At 41.7% G+C, this 21,763-nt stretch overlaps 1 protein-coding gene across 1 annotated transcript; it reads right to left on the bottom strand.

Annotated features, from left to right (window-relative positions):
* Positions 1 to 5,027: 5,027 nt before the first annotated feature.
* PDE6G (phosphodiesterase 6G) lies at positions 5,028 to 15,671 on the bottom strand. The gene is made up of 4 exons (XM_036756105.1): positions 15,613 to 15,671; positions 6,877 to 7,047; positions 5,890 to 5,930; positions 5,028 to 5,104 (listed from the first exon to the last, which is right to left on the bottom strand). The coding sequence occupies exons 2-4, from the start codon at positions 7,020 to 7,022 to the stop codon at positions 5,028 to 5,030; spliced, it is 264 nt and encodes an 87-aa protein (XP_036612000.1). The 5' UTR covers positions 7,023 to 7,047; positions 15,613 to 15,671.
* Positions 15,672 to 21,763: the final 6,092 nt, after the last annotated feature.

Here is a 21,763-nt window from a genome sequence, read left to right as displayed (position 1 = left end):
TCTTTCCAGGCAGATTTGCCTTGTATCCTGACATTTCAGGGTTCCTAGCAACCCCACTGTACCACTAGTTGCCTCTCATATTCGTTTTCTGAAGTCATGAATGATTGGTAATTGCATTCACCATAGTTTTTAAGTTTTTAAAGTTTTTTCCCACTTAAAAAAAAAAACAAAAAAAGGTTTTTTTCCCCCTCATTATATTATTGCAATTATACAAATTGGTCTGCTGGTTTTGTTCACTCTGTTCTGCTTCAGTTCATACAAATCTTTTGGGTTTTCTCACAATTTATCGAACCATTCACTAGTGAATGGACACCCAATTTATCTTTAGTTCTTTACTACAAGAAAAATATGCTATCTTTGACCTGTTTGGGATATGTTGGTATTGTAGGGTCAAAGGATATGAACAGTTTAGTGACATTTTGGTTATATTTCCAAATTGTTGGTGCCGTTACTGTTTCTGTCCTCACACAGCCCCTCCAACAATCACCATTTTTTCTTTTTTGTCATCTTCACCAATCTGATGGAATTTGTCAGTGAAGACTTGGGGGGTGTGTTGGAGCCAACTCTAACATGCTCGAAGTGAGCATTTCTACCTCAGAAATCACTACAAATCAGGGCTTAATTTATTATTCTGTTGATTGTCTAAACTTAAGAAACTGTTAATAATGCAGATTAAACTTAAAAGTGAATTGCATACATTTTCCTCCCACCCAGAAGAGAACCTGGTTGTTAAATATTTACCAGAACACCTTTGTATTGCTCTATAAACATTGCTTGAGCTCAGCAGGAGTAAAATAGAAGGCTCAGGGAGTGAAGTCATTACAAGGTTGGAGGCAATAATAAACACAATAATGATGATGGTGATAATAATAACTGGCTTTTATATAGGGTTTTAAGATTTGCAAAATGCTTTACATCCATCATATAATAATATAATTGGATATATATTATATCCATTATAAAACAGTATAATAATAATATTCATTATATATCATTCGAGTCTCACAACACTGCAGAGTGAGATGGAACCCCAGAGTTATTTTAATTTGCATTTCTCTTATCAGTGATTCGGAGCAATTTTCCTGTATTGCAGTTCTTTTGAAAATTGCCTGTTTATATCCTTTGACCATTTATCCATTGAGAAATGGCTCCTGTTCTTATGTTTGCATCAATTCTCTATTTATCTCATACATCAGACCTTTGTCAGAGAAATTTGCTGCAAAGATTTTTTCCCTAGCTGTTTCTCTTCTAATTCTAACAGCATCAATTTTATGTAGTTTTCCATTTTATGTAACCAAAATTTCCTTTGTATCTTCTGTGATCCTCTCAATCCCTTGTTTGGTCAAAAACTCTCCTGCCTCCACAGCTGTGAGAGGTATCTCCTTCCTGCCCCTCCAATTTGTTTACTTTGTGACCTTTCATTTCTCGGTCATGCATCCACTTGGAGCCTACTGCGGCATATCGTGTGATGCCGGCCTCATTTCTGCCAGACTGCTTTCCAGTTTTCCCAAGTTTTATTGACTAGGAAGTCCTTTACCCCAGAATTTGGTTCCCTTGGGTTTATCAAACTCTATACAACTATATTCAATTATTTCTGAGTCTTGCTTAATCTAATCTGTTTTACTGGCCAACTTTTCTACTTTTTAATCAGTACTGAATAGTTTCGATAATAACTGCTTTATAGTATAGTTTGAGATTTGGTACCATCCAGATGCTGCCGCTCTGCCACAATTCTTGGTGGGGTGGCTGGGACTAGGTCCCTCCCTCTGCTTAATTTATGCCTCTGTTATGCCTCTTAATCTACCTGCCTCTGTTTCCTGGTGGCCCAATACAGGTGGTGCTTTGGTCCTTGTCTGTTTCCTTCTTGCAAACCATAAAGCAGCAGCTGGCTCTGTCTCCTGCTTTGGCAGGTTCAGTCCCCAACAAGAGATTGAGTTGGTTTCAGATTTCCTAAAGGGGTATCACACTCCTCCCCTCTGTCTCCCACTATCAGATGTCTGTGTGCTTTGCTGCCTCTTGCCCTCCTGTTTCCTGCTGTACCTCTCTTTTAGGGCTCAGAGGTATATATGCTGCTTGGCCCTGAATATGTGAGAAGTGACCTAGTAGGGGACTGGCTCTCTCTCACTCCCCATTTACATTTCCCCCCCATACAAATATACCCACTTCTGACAAGCCAGCTGAGATCCCACTGGTTTCAGCACTACCCCCACCCCTATCCCAGGCTTCTGTCTATCTGGGTGTTTCCTTTTCATAGCACCATCTTACTTGGAAGCATTGCATAAGCACTAGTCCTGAACATATAAGCCATCAATACACCAGAACCAAGCTTCCCTGGCCCCTTTCCCAGTACCTTGTCCCATTTGGCCCAGATAAGATCCCTATAAAAACCTACTCCACTTCCCCCACATTGGGCCCCTATCTCCATTCAGGACCCCAGCAGACTGCCCTGTGTGTCCATCATCCCAGAAGGCCCCTTACTGTATAAGTATCCTGCCTACACCCCATTCTACCCTCCCCACCCAATAAAGCCTTCTTACTGCGTTTTCTGGGTCTGTCTGCATTGTATATTGTGTTTTAATGTTGTCTAGTGGCCAGCTCTCCTCAGAAACATGAGCCATAGACCAAGGCTGTCAGTAGCATTTGGTAGCCACACCTATTTCCCAAGTTTTTGATTTAGAAATTTTAGGGAATATGGAGAACAAGGGCTGAATGGAGAATCATGTGCCTCATTGGCTGGGTCCCATTTCTCCCCAACACCAATGCTGTGACTAGGTGTACCTCAGGGGGAAAAACCTGGTAACATAAAAGACAATGGAAATTACTGCCTTTCATTATATAAGATTTTGGTATTCCAAACCTCTCTAAGTCTGTATTGAGATGAAGGCCTTCTAGTCCAGTCTTTTTATTTTACATTAGAGGAAGCTGAGGCCCAGGTAGGCTAAGTGGCTTTCCCAGCATCACTCAGGTAGTAATTGTTAGAAGTAATGGAAGAGAGGCCTCTTTCTCCAGAGTCTAATGTTGCCAAGGTGCCTAAAGCTGCACTTCCTTGTTGTTCAGTCATGTCCAACATTTTGTGACCTCATTTGGGGTTTTCTTGGCAAAGATACTGGAGTGGTTTGCCATTTCATTCTCCGGCTCATTTTACAGATGAGAAAACTGAGGAAAACAGGGTGAAGTGACTTGAAGTCACACAGCTAGTAAATCTCTAAGGCTGAATTTGAACTCATGAAGATGAATATTCCTGATTCCAATCCTAGTGCCCTATCCACCGCACCACCTAGCTACTACCCCCAAAACTAAACGTCTTCCCACCAAATTAGGTTTCCTTCTGAACTTCCCCAGTGTTACTGATAGTACTACCATTCTTATCAACTAGGCTCAAAGCCTTAATGTCACAGTTTTCAAATTCTGATTCTTCTGCCGTATTATCCAATCCCATCACTAGATGTTACTGAGTCTTTCAAAAGATTTTATTCTTCCATTCATTCATTCCTTTCCATTCTTACCGATGCCGCACTAGTCTAGGTGTTTAGTACCTAGATTACTGCCAGACCACAACTGGTCTTCCCATTTTTGCCTCTAAAATTCAGTTCGATTATGAGCAGCTTGATGGCAGGGAAGCCAAGGCCTGTACTCTGTCCAGAACACCTAGCAGGCACTCTGTTGAACCTCTATTGGTTTGACTTGATTTCTTTCTTTTAACAGTCAAAGGCCCCTGTTCTTTTTTCCCATGATCTCCCTGGGTCCAGATTGTCAGATTAGGTTCCTTCAGCCAGGAGAAAAGCTATTAACTGGACTTTGCATGGATGGATCTTGCCTTGGTAGTTAATGTCAGGCTTTCTCCATTGCTGTTGGGTTTTCTCATGAATCTTTGTCTCCTGCTATAAATGAAGAATCCTTAGAAGTAACCAGAATAAATTAATTTATTTAAAAAATAAAGATAACAAGGGTTAAAATTGTTGGAAAATAAGAAATTTGCTATAGAGAGTCAAATGTTTTTCTTCCTTCCTGTCCTGCTTCTCAAGACCTCAGAAACCTGAGGTGTCTCTGATCTGATCCAAGGGGCAAATAACTCACAATGAAGTGTAAGCAGAGGTTGGGAAAGGGGCCAATATCTGTTTCCCTCTGGGCCAATTAGTATCTCCTCCTTTCTTTTGCCTAGAGGGATTATGACACTAAAAGCCAGTACCCTAAAGGATGCCAAAATTATTTAGAGAAAATTTAAGTGTTTGTCCTATGCCAAGCGGTGTGTTAAGTGCTGGGTATACAAATAGGAAAGCAAAGACAGTTCTTTCCCTCAAAGAGCTTATATTTTAATGGGGCAGACAATACACATATCAGAGTGGGTTACTATGGGTGTATCAGCTGATTCTATCCCTGCCAGCGGGGTAATGCCCTCCCTAATTATATTACCATTCAGTCTTGGGTTCCTGGTTCCCAATGCCCAAGGAAGGGATACGATAAAGTCTTCATTTCCAGAATGTATTCTCCCAAGAACTCTAAGAGAATGCTGAGTATAAAGCTCAATCAATTCCCGCTACATGCCAAGTCTGTTCTTGCCACAGGAAGGAGACACATCTGTTTCTCCATGGGAAGTTTCCTGAAAGGTAGGCAGGTTCCTTCCAGGAGTAAAAATACACTCATAGGTCACTTGGGGTACAGGGTCAGTATTTACTGCTGCCCCCTCCTAGACCAAGCAGAACCCTAGGACAGTCAGCTGAACAAGTCAATGGATGGAAAGGAGGTGAGGTGGCTGAATAAAATGTGGCTTTAGTCTAAAGATGCACCTGGTGCCTATGTCTCTGGCAGCCCTGAATTAGTCCTACAGTAAAGGCTCAGTCCTCCCGATTGAGACACAAAGAGATCAAGCAACCTTCGGAGGAGGAATTCGTCCCTGGACCTGGGAACTTCAGGAAAAGAACAGCAAAGTGGGGTTGTCACATGGAAAATTCTGGTATAAGGGAGCAAGAATAAATAAGACTGGAAAGGTGAGGCTGTCTTCATAGGCCTGTAGTTGGAAGGGTCAGCTAAATGATGCCATACTGGGCCAACTCATGCAGCTCCAAGTGGTTGAAGGCTTCCCAGGGACAGATGACAGTGATGTCTGGAAGAAAGAAGAAAGAGGCCAAGTCTTTTAAGGCCAGGGGTCTCCCCACTCCCCCCAGCTACAAAACTAATTCTCTTCTTCCTGCTGTTCCCTTATCACACACCAGCTCCTAAAGAGATTTTCTAAGGGAAAAAGAAAAGGCTACAGGGAATGAGCAAGATTCCCCCAAAGATCAATACCAAAGGAAGTAGGTCAGAGTGAGCAGGGGCGGGAGGTGGGGACTGTTGAGAACTAGAGTAGTGGGATTGGCAGGGCTTCCTGGATGTCCTATCAGTGACAGATGAAGGTAAAAGGGGGTGGGGAGGGAGCGGGGTGAAAAGGCAGCCTCTCAGAACCTAAAAAAGACCTTTCTTTCTAGAACAAACTTTATTCATATCTATCTATTTATGTATGTGTGGGTGAATAACTTCATTCAGTTATGTATATATATGTATATTTATGTGGATTGTGTAGGTGTGTATATGTAAACACACACACACACACACACACACACATTTTTTCAGCCTCTTTAAACTGCCTATGTTTATACCCCAACAAAATGGGAACATTTTTAACTGGGAGTTGGGGAAAAGTCTAGAGGGAATCCTCTCTGCTCCAGATAAACACCCCGGATTGGGAAAGCAGCCAGTGATACGTGCTAAGAAGGTCATGTTATAAATTTGGATTGAGGGTTGTTGATAAAGTTATATTGGGGCCAGGGCATAGAAAGGGAAGCAAAATTCAACTTCTAACTTCCTTCAGTTGAGTTATTCTCTCCTGAATTGAGTAGAAGCGGCACATACCTGTTCCCAAGCCCTCCATTCCAGGAATGTCATCACCAAAACTGCAAGAAACACAATGGTCAGAGATGGAGATGGTCCCCTAGCCCTGTGATTCCCTCTTATACACACACACTCTACACATGCCACACATTTGCACCCTCGCCCCCACCCCCACACAATCACCTGCAGCTAGAGGTTCACGCCAGGCTATTTTATTTCTACCAGCAGACATAGTCACAGCTTTTTATCACAGCATGGGCTGGTTAAGAATCCGGGGCACATTTCCTGCCTTACTAGAGAGTGTGATGAATATCAGGCTTTTGAGGCACCAAGGCAATAAGAAAAGCCCTTTTTCTCTTCTAAGTCTTCATGCTTTTGACTCTGTTCACTGCCGCCTTAGAATATTGTCTATGGTTACTCATTCCCCAGCACATCTGTTTCCTGAGAAATCAGGGAAAATAGTGCTCAAACAAAGAGGGGAAAATCAGGTAGGCCACAAACCTCATGATTAGGGTTAGGCCTAACTGGCCCCAAATTGAAAATAGTATCCAGGTCCCTGCATTCAAACAGGTGATTCCCATTTTCATCATTTTTTCAGACCATCTGTGTGCCTAGGGATTTCTAAATTTCCACTTCTGAATAAGTTTCTCCCCCAAACAAAACTAGAAGAGAGGAAGTGCATGAACTGGGGAAGAAGGTCTAAGCTTCTTGTCCCAAGGAAGTACTTTAAGCTAAAAAAGAAAATTGAAGGAGACAGAGGAGGCAGAAAAGTGAATTCCTCCAGGAAGCAGAAGAAGGCATTCGGAAACAAATGTTCAGGCTGACAGATATATAGGAAATGCCCCCATTTCCTTTTCTGGAATTCAGGCATTCCAGAAGTAAAAGAATGAGCATGTCCTCTAAGAGATTCTAATAGTGAGACCAGCTCCACACCCTTTCAGCTGGTTACAGAAGGTTCATGGAGGACAAAGTCTGTCATTCTGGAAGTGGGGATGTAGCCCTTCTTACCCTTGTACACCTTTCTTGGGGGGCTTGCTCTTGAACTGACGAGTTTGCCGCTGCTTGAATTTGGGTGGTCCTTTCCTAGGAGTAACTGGTCCTCCAACCACTCTGGTGGCTGATCTGATCTCAGGCTTGGGTGGCTCCAGGTTCATGATGGGGCTTTCAGTCTTTCAAACTCTAGAGGAGAAGAGAAAAGAATCAAACCTCCTTGCTTCCGGTTAAGGAAGAGATCTTCCTACTTCTTCTGCTATCCCCTCTTCCAGTGTGGTACAGAGGAAAAAGTTCCGGTTTGGGTGTCAAAGGACCTGAGTTCAAACCTTAAGTCTGCCGCTGTGATTGCCTATGCCACGTAACACTTTGGGGGTCCAGATTTCTTATTTGCAACTTCTCAAATCCCTTGTGGTTCTAAAACTATGATTTCCCCCTCTGGAGTTTTGGTGATGGTAAATCCTCATCCATACCTGAAAGACTCTTCTAAATTAGGTCTTACCATATCCATACCCCAAGTGTCCAGGAAGAGTTATCATCTAAGTCCTCCAGGGTGGAACAATCAACTAAACCCAAATGGTCAAACTAACTCAAGCATTTATTTGTGTTGTTGTTGTGTTTGTCCTTCATTCTCCAAGAGGACCATGACACCAGGGAAATGATGACATGACTTGCAGTTGACTTTGATTTGAGTGAGGGAGGACCAGCCTCACTTTCTCCTCCAGAGCCATCTGGGTCCAGTGGCCTGATATTCACCAAGACGACTGGAGACGGCCCAGGATGCAGGCTCAGGACCCTTTCAGGATAAGGTCTTTTCAAAGTTCTCACTTTAAGTGAGGTAACACCCATTCAGTGAATAGGCTTCTTTAAGAAGTTAATCAAGGGATGGCCCCTTTAATCAAAACTCAAAAAAAAAAAATCAAACTAGGAGGGGAAGACCCTCAGGGTTCCTGGCCAAAAGAGAAACAGCCACCATTTGGCATTAAGTGCTCAGTATATGCTATACCCTGTGCTAAATTCTAGAGATACAAAGAAAGGCAAAAACAGACCTTACTCTCAAGGAACCCATAGTCTAATGGGAAGGAGACAACCTGCAAACAACTATGTATAAACAAACTATATGCAGAATAAAATGGACACAATCTCATAGGGAAGGCCCTAGTAAGGGGAGATAACAAAAGGATTCTTGCAAAAAGTGAGAATTTAACTGAGATTTGAAAGAAGCCAGGGAAGCCAAGAGGCAGAGATGAGGATGGAGAAAATTCTAACCACGGAGGGACAGCCAGTGAAAATACATGGAGCAGAGGAATGGAGAGTCTTTTGTGAGAAACAGCAAGGGGGCCAATGTGAATGGATTGTGACATATTCTATCCAAGCACCACTTAGCAGATGGCATGGGGTGCCAAGGCACAGTCTCCCTTACTGGCAAAGTTTGGGTTCTCCTATTTCATAGACTGACCTACTTTCTAGTCTCGCACTCCCAGCCTTTCTCCATATCCCCAAAGCCCCACTGACCTTGAAACAAAGGAGGCTTAGCATCCTCTAAGCTTATATTAGGAAGGAAAGACTTAGACTGCCTCCCAAGGTTGCCATGAGAATGAAATGAGATCATAGATGCGAAAGTCCTTACACAAAGCACACTACACACACGTGGGAGATTAACGGAAAGGAGGTTAGGATTGTGAGCATTAGCAGTCCAGAGACCTGGGTTTTATCTAGTTCTGGCCCTGTCGATGATTTCACTGGGTGACCTTGGGCAAGTAGTGAACTTCCTGATCCTGTTTCCAAATCTGTAAAATAAGGTTATTGCATTTGAGGTGGTCTCAGAAGCTCCCTTTCAGCTTGATGAATTCTGAGATTTCCAGAGTTACAGGCAGTGAAGTAAAATGGTTAAGAGTGTTGTGCCTAGTCAGGAAGATCTGGGTTTAAGTCCTGCCTCTGAGAACTTCAGAGCTCTACGGTCAAGGACAAGTCATTTGCCCTTCCCAACCTTTGGTTTCCTCATCTATAAAATATTAGTACCTGCAGTAAATACATCACTGAGATATTGCGAGGCTCAAATGAGGTCATTTATTTGAAATGTTTTGAAAATTTTAAAGTGCTATCTGTGTCTGTTAGAATTATTATTATTGTAACTGAAAGGGGTGGTTATTTGAACGACACACATTAAAGTTGGTGTCCTCTATCCCTATTCTCTTAGAATCCATGGGACAACTCAATTCAACCAACATTAAATCCCTAATGTGTATAAAATACCGTGTTAGAGGAAATAAAAAAATGAGATGAGGCAATCTAGCAGGGATAATACACAAAGATAACTCCAGAACAGGATACCCTAGGAGCCTGGAGTGACTCCTGGCTCAGTACCTAAGGAGCTCACAACTTTCTGAGTTGTGCTAACAGATGGGTTCTCCCTCTTCTGGGAAAGAGGGCTCTGTCCCTTGGCCCCGAAGATATTTTTGCTGATATGTAAGCTATCCCCCTCCAAGTGAATGGAATCCCAGGAGATACATCTCCCTAGAAGGACATACATCAAGGGTGCCAGAGGAGCCCAAACGCCAGCAAAAGCTTCTGAGTCTTTGAGCCAGAGTTTGTAGTGAGAGGAGGTAGAAAGTTCTGCATTCTCCCAGTTGGAAAAATAAGGTGGATTGGGCATCTAGAGATAATGACCAATTGGGGGGAAAGTAGCAGAATGGTTCTGAGTCCCCAACCCACCTTTCCCCACCCCCACCCCTCCACCACTAGTGCTGACCCTAGCAGATAGAAAAAGCTCCAGTCGGTGACTTACCTACACTGAGCCAGAATTCAGGGGGCCATGGGAGGGAAATGGTAAAAGGATTTCGAAACTGCGTCCAACACTTCTTTCTACCCTCTCCTGACTTTGCCCTCAGAGTAACTCAGAGCCCTGGCAATTTATTTTGTTCCTGAGTAATTGGATTATGACTCTCCTTGCTCTGATTCCTATTGAGCTATTCCTAATGAGATTTTTAGTGACACTGCTGGGGATTAAGGAGAGGACAGTGAGAAAGGGCTACACGTGTGTTCAGTCTGGGGAGCGGGATGGCATGGGAATGGAATCGACACTCCCATACTTGGAAAGGACATGTCAATCAGTTATCCTGTGGCTTCACTCATCATCCTCTTTTGCCCCTTAACTATGTTGTCTTCCTTATTAGAATATAAACTTCTTGAGTGTAGGGACTGTCTTTCTTTTTATATTTGCATCACCAGCACCTAGTACAGTTCATGGCATGTAGTATGTACTTATTAAATGCTTTTTCATTCATTTGTTCATGGGAGGTGAAGCACCTGCAGAGCAGACATGTTTGAAGAGAGTGTTGGAGATACCAGAGAAGGGTCATAACAAGGGCTGGATGGACGAATGTGCCATTTTCTTCTGACCAGAGAAAAGGTAATGGTTTCCTGCTTTGTCCCATGTCGTGATAGCTGCTATTTACACAGACTTCACAGTTTGCAAAGCATGTTACATACATTATCTCACTTAAGTCTCATAACAGCACTGCGAGGTATTACAGATATTATGCTCATTTTACAGATGAAAAAGCTGAGCTTCACTGAGGTTCACGTGACTTTTCCACTGACAGTATCAGAGACAGAATTAGATTCCAGGTCTCCCCTGACTGAGTCTAGCACTTTACCTACTACCCTATTACAGCTCTAGGTCTTCACCCCCAATTCAATTCAACAAGCTTCTATTGCATGCCTACTCCGTGCCAGGTGCTGGGATACAAAGACAAAAGCTAAAAGAAAACCATTCCTGCCTTTATATTCTATTAAAGCAACACAATATGTACACAAATGTAAATATATACACAAAAAGAATTTAGGCACGAGGGAACACTAACACCCGAGGGGATCTGAGGGAATAATTTTCCTAAGTGTTGATAGGTCACAGTTCTTTTGAAAACTGCCTGGTCGTATCCTTTGACCATTTATCTATTGAGATATGGCTCTTGTGCTCATGTGTTTGTATCAATTCTTTACATATTTTCTTCACTGGAGTCTTATCAGAGGAATTTGCTGCAAAAATGGTTGTTCCCCAGCTGTTTTTCTCCAAATTCTAACAGCACTGGCTATGCTTGTACAAAAACAAAAACTTTTTCAGCTTTATGTAATCAAATTTCTGCTTGTATTATCTGTGATCCTTTCAATCCCTTGTTTGGACAAAAAACTCTCCCCATCCGCAGATGAAAGGTATCTCCTTCCTGCTCCTCCAATTTGTTTACTCTGTGACCTTTCAAATCTAGGTCATGTATCCATTTGGAGCTTATCATGGCCTCATTTCTGACTTTCCAGTTTTCCCAGAAGTTTGCCAAATGGAAAAGCCTTAGCTCCAGCCCACTCACCCTGGACCACATGTTGTACTCCTTAAACAAAGACAGAAGAATGGTTTGGGGGGGCTCAGTATACAACAGCTATTTTGAATAAGGTAGAAAATTTTAATGAACTTTAAAGAAGGAAAGGCAGTCGAGGGATGACAGCAAAGGAAGATTCTAGAAGTGGTGGTGAGTTTTATTTTTTTCTGCCTCTACAGTATCTCTCACCTGGTTATGAGAATCCCTTCCTTTCTCCTCCTACTGCAATTACCACACCTGTCATTTCTTCCCCTCTACACTAATGTGATAGATCCTTAACTGGCTGTCTTCCCTCGGGCTTATCCCTCCTCCACTCCATCTTCCACACATCACTCATGGAGTTGTCCTAATGTATTGCTTTGATCACATCATTCTTCTACTCAGAAATCTTCAGTAGCTCCCTCTGGCCTCTAACAAATAAAATATAAAAACTCTTGATCCTTTATTCAAGGGCCTCTGCATAATTTGACTTCAACCTATTCTTCGAGGTTTATTTCACACCCTGCTCCTTCGTAAGCTCTAGGCACCAGCCAAACTGTGCCACTCCGTCCTCTCTCATCTCCACAACTATGCTCATGCTTTCCCCCATGCCTGAAAATTATTCTTTCCCCACCCCCAACTCTACCTGTTCCATCCCCTTTCTTTCTTCAAGGTTCAGGTTACACATCACCTCTTCCACTAACCTTGTCTCTGAATTCTCCTCCCACTCCGATTTTCCATAGCACTTTGTCTGTACCCTTTGCATTTATCCCACTCTGCCTCGCACCAGAGATTTTTTGTACGTCTATTCCGTTGTAAATTCCTTGAAAGCAGGATCTGTGTCTTATCCATCTTTGCAACTGAAGTCTCCTATCATAGTGCCTAATCATTGGCTCCAAATAAATGTTTGTTAAATTGAATGGGAAAGAGCCAACTTTTATTTTGTTGGGTGTCTCTGGGTCTTTCTTATACCCAATTTTCGATCTCATTTTTCAGTCTTGCAAGTTTTTACAATAATAGTGGAGCTACCAGTAGGCTCCCCTGTGCTCCGTCCTGTGTTTATTCTAATGGAGCAGGTTGCTGCCTCCCTACTCTAGTGTGTTTGTCTCCCTCAATAAGGGCCTGTTGCTCCTTTTCACCTCTAAGCCTCCTTGGCCCCTTTCTCCACAATCTTACTACTGTTTCAACTGAGAGCCACCTCCCCCACCTGTTCCTAAGCCTCTAATTATCTTCTAGGCTTTGTCAACGGATCTTCCCTAAATATCAGCCCTGTCTCAGTTGGAAGGACTCTAGGACAACTTAAGGAAAAGGTGAAGAGCAAGGGATACAGTTTTTCTTTTTTCTGGAATATGATTCCTCTTAGGTGCCAGGCAGCTGGGAGGTCTCCAGACTAGAGGTTTATTACATAATGTATAATATCATGAGTTTAAATTTTGGAAATGCAAAGAAAATTTTAAAAAGAAGCTTCCTTAGCAAACTGCTGCTGGGAACCCTCTAGAAAAGTGGCCCTGGGTACTGGCTCTCAGTTTTCCCATTTCCAAAGTAGGTATAATACCTGCTTCTGAGATACTTGACTGATTTTAAATAACACCAGCTATTCCAATGAGGTGCAGAAATCACAGAATCCTAAGTTGTCAAGAGGTGGAAGGAATTTCAGAGACCCGTCAGCCCAATCTCCTCATTTTACAGACGAAGTAACCGAGGCCTAAGGAGGTAAAGAGACTTGTTCAAGGTCATGAGACTATTAAATGATTGAAGCAAGAACAGAGTTCTATTTATTCCTAGTATACTGCTCCTTCCAGGAGAAAGGAAAGTGTGGTTTTGAAACTCTAACAGGCATGGTTAGGGAGACATTATTCACACACACACACACACACACACACACACACACACACACACACTCCTTCCATCACATAGTTTCTTAGTGAAATCTGAACATTCAGATCCCCAGCATCTCATTAATGACTCTCCAAGAATAGGTTAAGGAACATTTGCAATGAAGGCTGAGACTAAAGGAGCACTACTTAGTGGGATTAATTTTGTTCCCTGATGACGGGATTGTCTCTCCCTTCTTTAAAGATTAACTTAAAGATGTTCTCCAAGTTCGTAGATAAACATATTACAGATGATTGAGTATGACAGGTAAAAGAAATAGGGAGCACATGCAAGTTTGCGCATGCTTATGATCGCAACAGATGTAGGAACGTGAAAGATGAAGGTAGCACTTGCCTATAAGGTGGGCATATTGGGGGGTTAAAGGTAGAAGGCAAATGTGGTTTGGGGAATGCGTTAATAAGGGAAGACAAAATTGTGTTAGGTGCCTGAGTGAGAAGGCATGAATGATACTAGGATATTTTTTTAACTAATGAACTAATTTACTTTTAACGATAAACTCATAAACACAGGCAAAAACTAATCAAGCCAGTGCTGACTTATGGACATAACCTATTCTAGAAATACCGTTCAATATATCACTAAGCTCCTGGATTAAGTGCAAATGAAAGAAATTTTGTTTACACTCCTTAACTACCAGAACTGGGTTAGGTTTCTTTTCTCTCTCTACCGTTCCATGACTCCTTTTCTCCAGCTGGCATAGCAGACTCCTGGGAGATGTTAAAAGTGACATAGAAAGGTTTATTATCCAGAAACCCAGACTTGAATAACTGCCAAAAAGGAATGGGATGGTTTAGGGCCCTTCAAAAAGCCGGAGTTATACTTCACCTTCTCCATGATAGGATCACTGATCTAAACTTGGAAGAGATCCCAGGAAGGGCCACCTAGTCCAGACCCCTCATTTTATATCTGAGCAAACTGAAGACCAGAGAAGTTAGATGACCTGCCCAGTGTCACATAGGGAGTATCAGAGACAATATTTGAACCCACGTCCTCCGGCTACAGAGCCAGTGTTCTTTCCATCGTAATACACTGCCTCTCCTCCTTATTCTATTTCACTCCAAGCGCTGAGAGTGATGTTTGGGATATCTAAGAATCTCGAGGTGATAAAGTATAAGCTAGAGCGCATGATGGCACAGCATGGAATGTACAAAGAGGTAATTATTCTGTTTATATATCTCATAGGAATCTGATCCTTCACTGAAATCCTACTCTGATGCCCTTTTAAAATGTGAAGGTGGTGTCCCTGGCTCCAGGAAAGATATGCAAGTGGCCCTGGCAGATCCTTCCAACCTGGAAAGGCTTTGAGTTTGGGCTTATCTATGAACTATATAAGAGCCATCCAAGGACCAGTCTAGCTATGTTTGGAAAGGCTGGACACCAAGTGATGAATTATTCTGGCCACAGAAGTTTAAATCTACCTGGCACAGGACAGTCATAAACTGCATTGCCAGAGGGAGTACTCACATTAACAAAATCACCAATTCTCAGTGTAACCATCTGGTAAAAAATCATTATAATAGAGTGAAAGCTCTTTTGACCAAGTACAAGTATTTCTATCTACTGCTGGGATGGAAATCTGATGTTATGGCAAGCAGGGAGATCTATCAACTTCTTTTTAAAAATTTAATTTATTTTTACAAGCATTTATACCCCTCTCTCCCACTGCCACTCCATCTCACCCCTCCCCCAACAATAAAAAAGAAAAACAAAATCCTTATAACAAATACACATCTTCCAACAAAACAAGTTCCCACATGGATCATGTACAAAAAAGGAAGCTTCATTCTACCTTTTAACTCCTTCCCCTCTCTGGCTGGAGGTAGTTGGTGTGATTCATCTTCATTCCGCTGAAATCATGTTTTATCAGAGTTCTAAAGTCTTTCAAAGTTATTTTTATCTATGATATTGTTGTCATTTGTGTTAAAATCATTTCTTCTTCTGGTCACCCTGACCACTTCCCCTCACTCCTTCTAGTTGGTAAAGTAAATTTATAAGTAGCCAGTATAAAGTAAAAATACCACAAAATCAGATTGCAAAGGGAAACCTAGAAGTCATTTGGGGTGTATGGGATGTTCAGGGAGGACTGGCACCTCTGGTGGGAGGGTTTGCCGAGCCCTTTTCAGGGCTGCTCATCCATCTTTGGTGTCCACCTTTCACCCAACTCTCACCTGTGACTCCAAGAAGTTATAGCATGAGCTGTACCCTGGTAAAACCACCTCAACAGATGGGCTAAAACAGGTTGAGAGTAACCAAAGGGCCTCAAATCTGATGGTGAGTTAGGGGGGTGTCTACCCCAAGCATGTGATGACTGCCCCCAGTGGAATGGGCAGATAAGAACAATTTATTCCACATCCATGAAGGTGGCAGAAGCAAGCGCTATGGAACCAAGGTCAGACCATCCACTGCATACCAGGCCATCGATATTCATCCTATCTTTTGTCCTTCTACTAGACATCGATGACTCTGGAAGTGAGTGAGGCTAACCAACTTTGTGCCAACCTACCTCATTTTAATCCAATTCACAAGAGAGTCAAGATATCACCCCATGATGTCATCGGTCCTCTTTGGAAACAAAAAACAAAGAAGAGAAATCACTCACAGACTGTTCCATAGATCAAGGAAGCATAAGTTACTGGCAAACCATTTTATAAATTAACTAGTCACATCATGAGACCATGTGCTTAATCAGGGGAAGCCAACTATGCCTTCACTGTAAGGGCCCTTTGGTCCTGCTAACTTTCCATGGGCTAAACCTAAGAAGCTCTGGAAAACCACAGGAAGACCAGCAGAACACCAAGTGCTGCCCTCTTCCTATTGTCTTCCCCACATTGCCTGCCCCCCTCCAGCACCCCATCTGCCTCTGTACAGCCTTCCCTGTGCCATTTATCCCTGTATTTTCTATGTACTCTATTTACTATGTACTCCATGCAGCCATTGTGGTCTTTTCCAGAGATCCCAGAGAGAATCAGGCGTTCCTGCCCCCCATTCAACCCAGAGGACCCCCTTGTGGTCCCACTCCTTTATTCTACAAATTAGCAATTCATCATTGCAGAAATTGGTCTTCTAATTCCACTTATTTCACTCTGCAATAGTTCTGAGATCTTCCTAGTTTCCTCTGAACTATACATTTCACCATTTTTTATAGCGTATTCCATTAGATTTCTATACCACTTCGTTTAGCCACTCCCCAAAAGCTTCCAGTTTGGGGCTGGAATATTGTCTCCTTAACAGTTAACAAAAATATAGTATAATATATAATATAATATGGATAAGATTATCATTTCTGTAAGTGGTCCAAATAGAGTGTGATAGAATACTGTAAGAAATTGTGCAGTAAGAAATTGTGCTATAAGAAATGATGAAGGAGATGGTTTCAGAAAAACCCAGCGAGACATATATGAACTGACCCAGAGTGAAGTGGGGTGAACCAAGAGAACAATGTACGCAGTAACAGCAATATTGTAAAGATAATCAACTGCGGAAGACTTGGTAACTCTGATCAATAAAATTATCACCACGACTCCAAAGGACTCATGGTGAAAAATCCATCTCCAAATAGAGAATGATGGATTTAAGAGTGCAGATTGAAGCATTTTTCCCCTTTATTTTTCATTTTTTTAAAAACATGACTAATGTGGAAAAATGTTTTGCATGATTTTATATGTATACTGGGTATTGTATTTTTTTTTTGCAGGGAGGAAGGCAGGGCAATTGGAGTTAAGTGACTTGCCCAAGGTCAGGGTATTGCATTTCTTACCTTCTCAGTGTGGGTAGAGGGAGGGAGAGAATTTGTAACTGAAGATATAAATAATTTTTTTGAAAAGTGTCCTGAAAACCACTGTAGCTGTCATGATAATAGCTAACTCTATTTGGATGTTCCTTATTTCCTGCATTTGCTTTATTTCCTTTGTCAGAACTACATATTTATTTATTTTACCTATGTAGGTTCTGAATGGTCATCCTTAGTAAATTCAGGAAAATCTGAGTTCAAATCTGGTCTCAGGATCTCATAGCTGTGAGACTCTGGGTAAATCACTCTCTGCCTCATCTGAAAAGTGGGGCTAATACTAGCATCTGCCCCCCAGGGTTATTGTGAGGATTGAAGGGGATATCTGTAAAGCACTTGGCAAACCTTCAAGTGCTACATAAATGTCAGCTATTATTATTTTATTGTTGTTATTGTTAGTGGATCAATAGATTTCCCTGAGTTTCATGTCTGGTCTCTTTGTTGGTTATTTTTCCTTATCTCTCAATATTCTTTTAAAATTATATAGGTTACAGAGTATTTTTTGTTTCAAAAGATCATCACATCTGTCACATCTATCACATCTATGACATCACATCTCAACATCTCTTCAAGTTAAGTGTTATATACACATTTTATAGATAGATTAAAAAGGAAAAACAGAAAAAATTGTTTATCCAACATATAGTGATGGAAGCAAGACTCAAATTCAGGTATCTTAAACTCATCATCAAGAGACTATCCTACTAGGACCCTCCTCTCTTTGACAGTGTTGGGAGAAACAAGAAATGAAGTTTAAATAATTTATAAAAAGTCCTCACCAAGGCAATCATAGGATCTTAGGTTTAATGCTGGGATCTTGGAGATCGTGTAGTCTAATTCCTTAGACATAAGAAAAAAAGACCCAGAGAATTTAAGTGATTCACAATCAAAGCATTTCCTAACGAACGTACAATTAATAAATACAGCAAGTGGCTTCCTTTGTAGGAAGACTGACAAAATAATAGATATCAGCGAAACAATACAAGCGGTGATGGACTAAATTGGTTGTTACCGTGGATCTGCTTCAGGGCCTTAGGGGAGTTTTTCTGAAGAATTAAATGAGTTAGTCAAAACTGAAAGCTATAGACCCTTTTACTGAACATGTTTAAGGGAAAGACATCTTTAGTTTAACTGGAGATACCAAAGCAAGTGTGAAGGGGGAGGCAGGAAGAGTACTACGACAGCATCTATATCCCCTCCCAAACTGGGGTAGTGGCTGATACTTCCAAAACCAGGACAGTTTGCCACTGATAATCTACAAAGTGGGACTGCTGAGGGCAAGGAAAGGATGTAGCCAAGGAGCCCTGGGTATGATGGTCTTTATGCCAACGTACACTGTTGGTGTAACAAGTTATACCAAGCTCTTGCTACAATTCCTGGGTTCATCTTCATTCCATCTAGTTAGTTCAGACGTTCTATCCGGAGGGGTGCATGTAACTCAGGTGAGTCTCATTAGTTTCCTACCTTTGAGATCACAGGCAGCAAAACCCCAATCAGCTTGGAAAATGTTAAGTTTCTAGTTTAAAGGATTATGGGCATGGATGATTCCAGATGTGGAAGGGTTCCAAAGAAGCAACTGGACCAGGGGAAAGGGGCATCAGGCAAGAGTAAGGGGTATGGCTAAGACAATTTATTGGAGAAAGACAAGATCAAAAATCATATGTGTTTTCACAAGATCTCCATTTTAAAAAAAAGTCTACCTGGGAGTGGGGAAGGAGGTCTGAGTTCCTCAATGGAAATGGTCAAGGCTGACGATGGCTATTCCTCTACAATGCTACCAGAGTTACTTTTAGGCACCCCATAGCCCACAGGATCAAAATCGGTTCCTCTGTTTAACTTTTAGAGTTCCTTAAAACTTCCTCAAAATCTGTCTTCAACCTTATTAAATATTACTCACCTTCCCACCTACTACAAGACTTGTTCTTCACATAATCTGTCTCTGCCATCTTCCATAACAGACCTACTTCCACCTCCTAGAAATTTGTTTCCTTCAAAACTCTGCTCAAATGACACTTTCTATCTAAAGCCTTCTACCTGTTCCCCCAGGGACTGGTGCCTCTGCCCCAATTTGGCTCGATTTTATTTATTTTGCACATATCTTGTATATACTTAAGTACGAGCTGTCTTCCCTGTAGAATGGAAATTCCTTGAGGGTAGGAACGGTTTCATTTTTGTCTGTTTTCCCAAGGCCTGGCACATAGTTCAGCTGTTTTTCAGGCACGTCCAACTCTTTTGTTATCCCATTTGGAGTTTTCTTGGCAAAGATACTGGAGTGGTTAAGTGATTTGCCTAGGGTCACACAGAAGTGTCTGAGGCCAGATTTGAGCTCAGGAAGGAGTCATCCTGACTCCAGGCCCAGTACTCTATCCGCTGCGCCATCTAGCTACCCTTGGCACATAGTAAACACATAATAGAAGCCTTGAACGTCATCCCACACTCTGTAAATTGACAAAAATAGCAAAGGATAGCAATAGTCAGTGTTGGAGGAGTTCAAGGACAGGCACAGTGATGCACTGCTGATGAAACTGTGCATTGATAACGACCATTCTGTAGAGCGACATGGAATTATGCAAAGAAAGTGACTAAAATTTCCATACCCTTTCACCCAGAGATTTCACTGCTAGGTACATTCCATAATCCTCATCACCAACATAAATAGCTAGCATTTATTTAGTGCTTTAAAGATATGTTATCTCATTTGGTTCTTTCAAATGGTAGGTGTCGCTTTATAGATGAGGAAACTGAAGCTAAGATGTTTGTTGAGTGACTTGTGCATGGTCATACGGCTACTAAGTGTCTGAGGGTGAATTTGAACTCAGGTCTTCATGACTCCAAATCCAGCATTCTATTCCACTTTTTCTAGGGGAAGCCTTTTCTTGATCCCCCATATTTCTAACACGTTTCCTGTGTTGATTATTTCCAACGTATCCTGTATATGTTTGTATGTAGTTGTTTGCAGGTTGTCTCCATGAGATTGTGAATTTGGAAAGGAAATTGGATTCAAATTTGGAAAGGAAATTGGATTCAAAAATCACACACACATCAATTCAATAAACATTTATTAAGTGCCTACCATGTGCTTGGCACTATGCTTAGTGCTGAGGATATGAAAACACTAAAAGATAGTCCCTACCCTCAAGGAGATCACAATCTAGATGGGGTCACAGACAATAAGCAAATATGTACAAACAAGCTCTATACAGGATAAGTAGGAAATAAAGGGAAGAAAGGTACTAGAATTAAGAAGGGTTGGGAAAGATGGGATTTTAGTTGGGACTTAAGGAAGCCAGGGAAGCCAACTGTTCAAGAGAGAAGAAAAGAGCCTTCCTTGCAAGCATGGGGGATAGCCAGAGAAAATTCCAGGAGTAAGGAGATGGAATGTCTTGTTCATAGAAAAGCAAGGCCAGAGTAGGTAGTGTGGAGTAAGGTGTATAAAGACTGGAAAGGGTAGGAGAAGGCTAGATTATGGAGGGTTTTGAATGTCAGAGGATTTTGTTTTTATTCCTGGAGGTGACAGGGAGCCACTGGAGTCTATAGAGTGTTTAGGGGGAGAGGAGGAAGACATGGTTGGACATGGTCTTCTAGGAAAATCACTTTGGTGGCTGAATGTGGGATGGATTAGAATGAGGAAAAGACTCGAAGCGGGCTGACCCAATAGCAGGCTATTACAATAGTCCAAGAACAAGGTGATGAAGACCTTCATCAGGGTGGTGGCAGTGTCAGAGGAAAGAGATATACTGAAAAATACTACAAAGGTGAAATTGCCAGGCTTGACAATAGATTGGATATGGCGGGTGGGTGAAAGATATGAGGAGTAAAGGATAACACCCAGGTTGTAAGCCTGAGGACTGGGAGGATGATGCTGCCGTCTACAATAAATAGGGAAGGTAAGCCTGAGGACTGGGAGAATGATGTTGCCCTCTACAATAAAAAGGTAAGAGGACCGTTGGGTTTAGGGGGAAAAGATAATTGAGTTTGGTTTTGAACATGTCAAGTTTAAGATGTCTACTAAACATCTAGTGAGAGATGTCTGAAAGTTGAAGATGTGAATCTGGAGGTCAGCCAAGAGGTTAAGGTAAGATAGATTTGAGAATTCTCTGCAAGGAGATGGTAATTAAATCCACAGGAGCTGATAATATCACCAAGTGAAGTGGTGTAGAGAGAGAAGACGGCCTAGAACAGAACCCTGTGGGACACCTACATATACAAGTTACCCTTGTAGATTTTTTTCTTTCTTCCTCTTTTTTGATCATTATAAGGGATGGTTTAATGGGATGGGGTTGGGGAAAGAGATAATGAGGAATATAGGGGATGTCAAAATTAAATGTCTGTTGATATTGGAAACTGGTGCTAAAGTTTACCATGTTACAAGAGAAATTTTGTCACTGTGACCTCATCTAATACAACCACACTGTATGATCTTTCAGCAAATCATCTGTCTAGGCCTCAGTATTCTCAAATGTAAAGTGAACAAGTTGGTCATTTAATTTGATGTCAAAGTACTTTCCATTGCTAATATTCCATGGTTCATAGTTCTACAACCTCTATCCACATACTACTCTGTGATCTAATCACAGTAATACTTTTTTCCTTATCTTTACCTCTTGGAATCCACGTTTCCTTCAAAGCTCAAGTGCCTGCCTCTCCCAAAATCACCTTGTATTCACATCATATGTATTTTTTTATCTACTTACAGATGTGTATGTTCTCCTAATAGAATGTCAACCCTATGAGGGCAGGGACTACTTATTTAGTTATTCCCAGCAGCAGCACAGTTCCTGGTACATAGCAGACAATTTATAAATGCTGGGTGGTTGATATCAGAGTTCAATGAAATCCCTTAAAAATTACATAAGCCCACTTGCAG

Source organism: Trichosurus vulpecula, chromosome 4 (genome assembly GCF_011100635.1).
Source record: "Trichosurus vulpecula isolate mTriVul1 chromosome 4, mTriVul1.pri, whole genome shotgun sequence".
NCBI lineage: Eukaryota > Metazoa > Chordata > Mammalia > Diprotodontia > Phalangeridae > Trichosurus > Trichosurus vulpecula.
This window is presented reverse-complemented; position numbering and strand designations above follow the sequence as displayed.

Excerpts from the sequence above, each read along its gene's own strand:
- PDE6G (XM_036756105.1), bottom strand. The coding sequence starts at position 7,022 with ATGAACCTGGAGCCACCCAAGCCTGAGATCAGATCAGCCACCAGAGTG. Across the intron at positions 5,931-6,876 it reads CCCAAGAAAGGTGTACAAGG|TTTTGGTGATGACATTCCTG; the intron begins GTAAGAAGGGCT and ends TGTTTCTTGCAG. Across the intron at positions 5,105-5,889 it reads AATGGAGGGCTTGGGAACAG|ACATCACTGTCATCTGTCCC; the intron begins GTATGTGCCGCT and ends TCTTTCTTCCAG.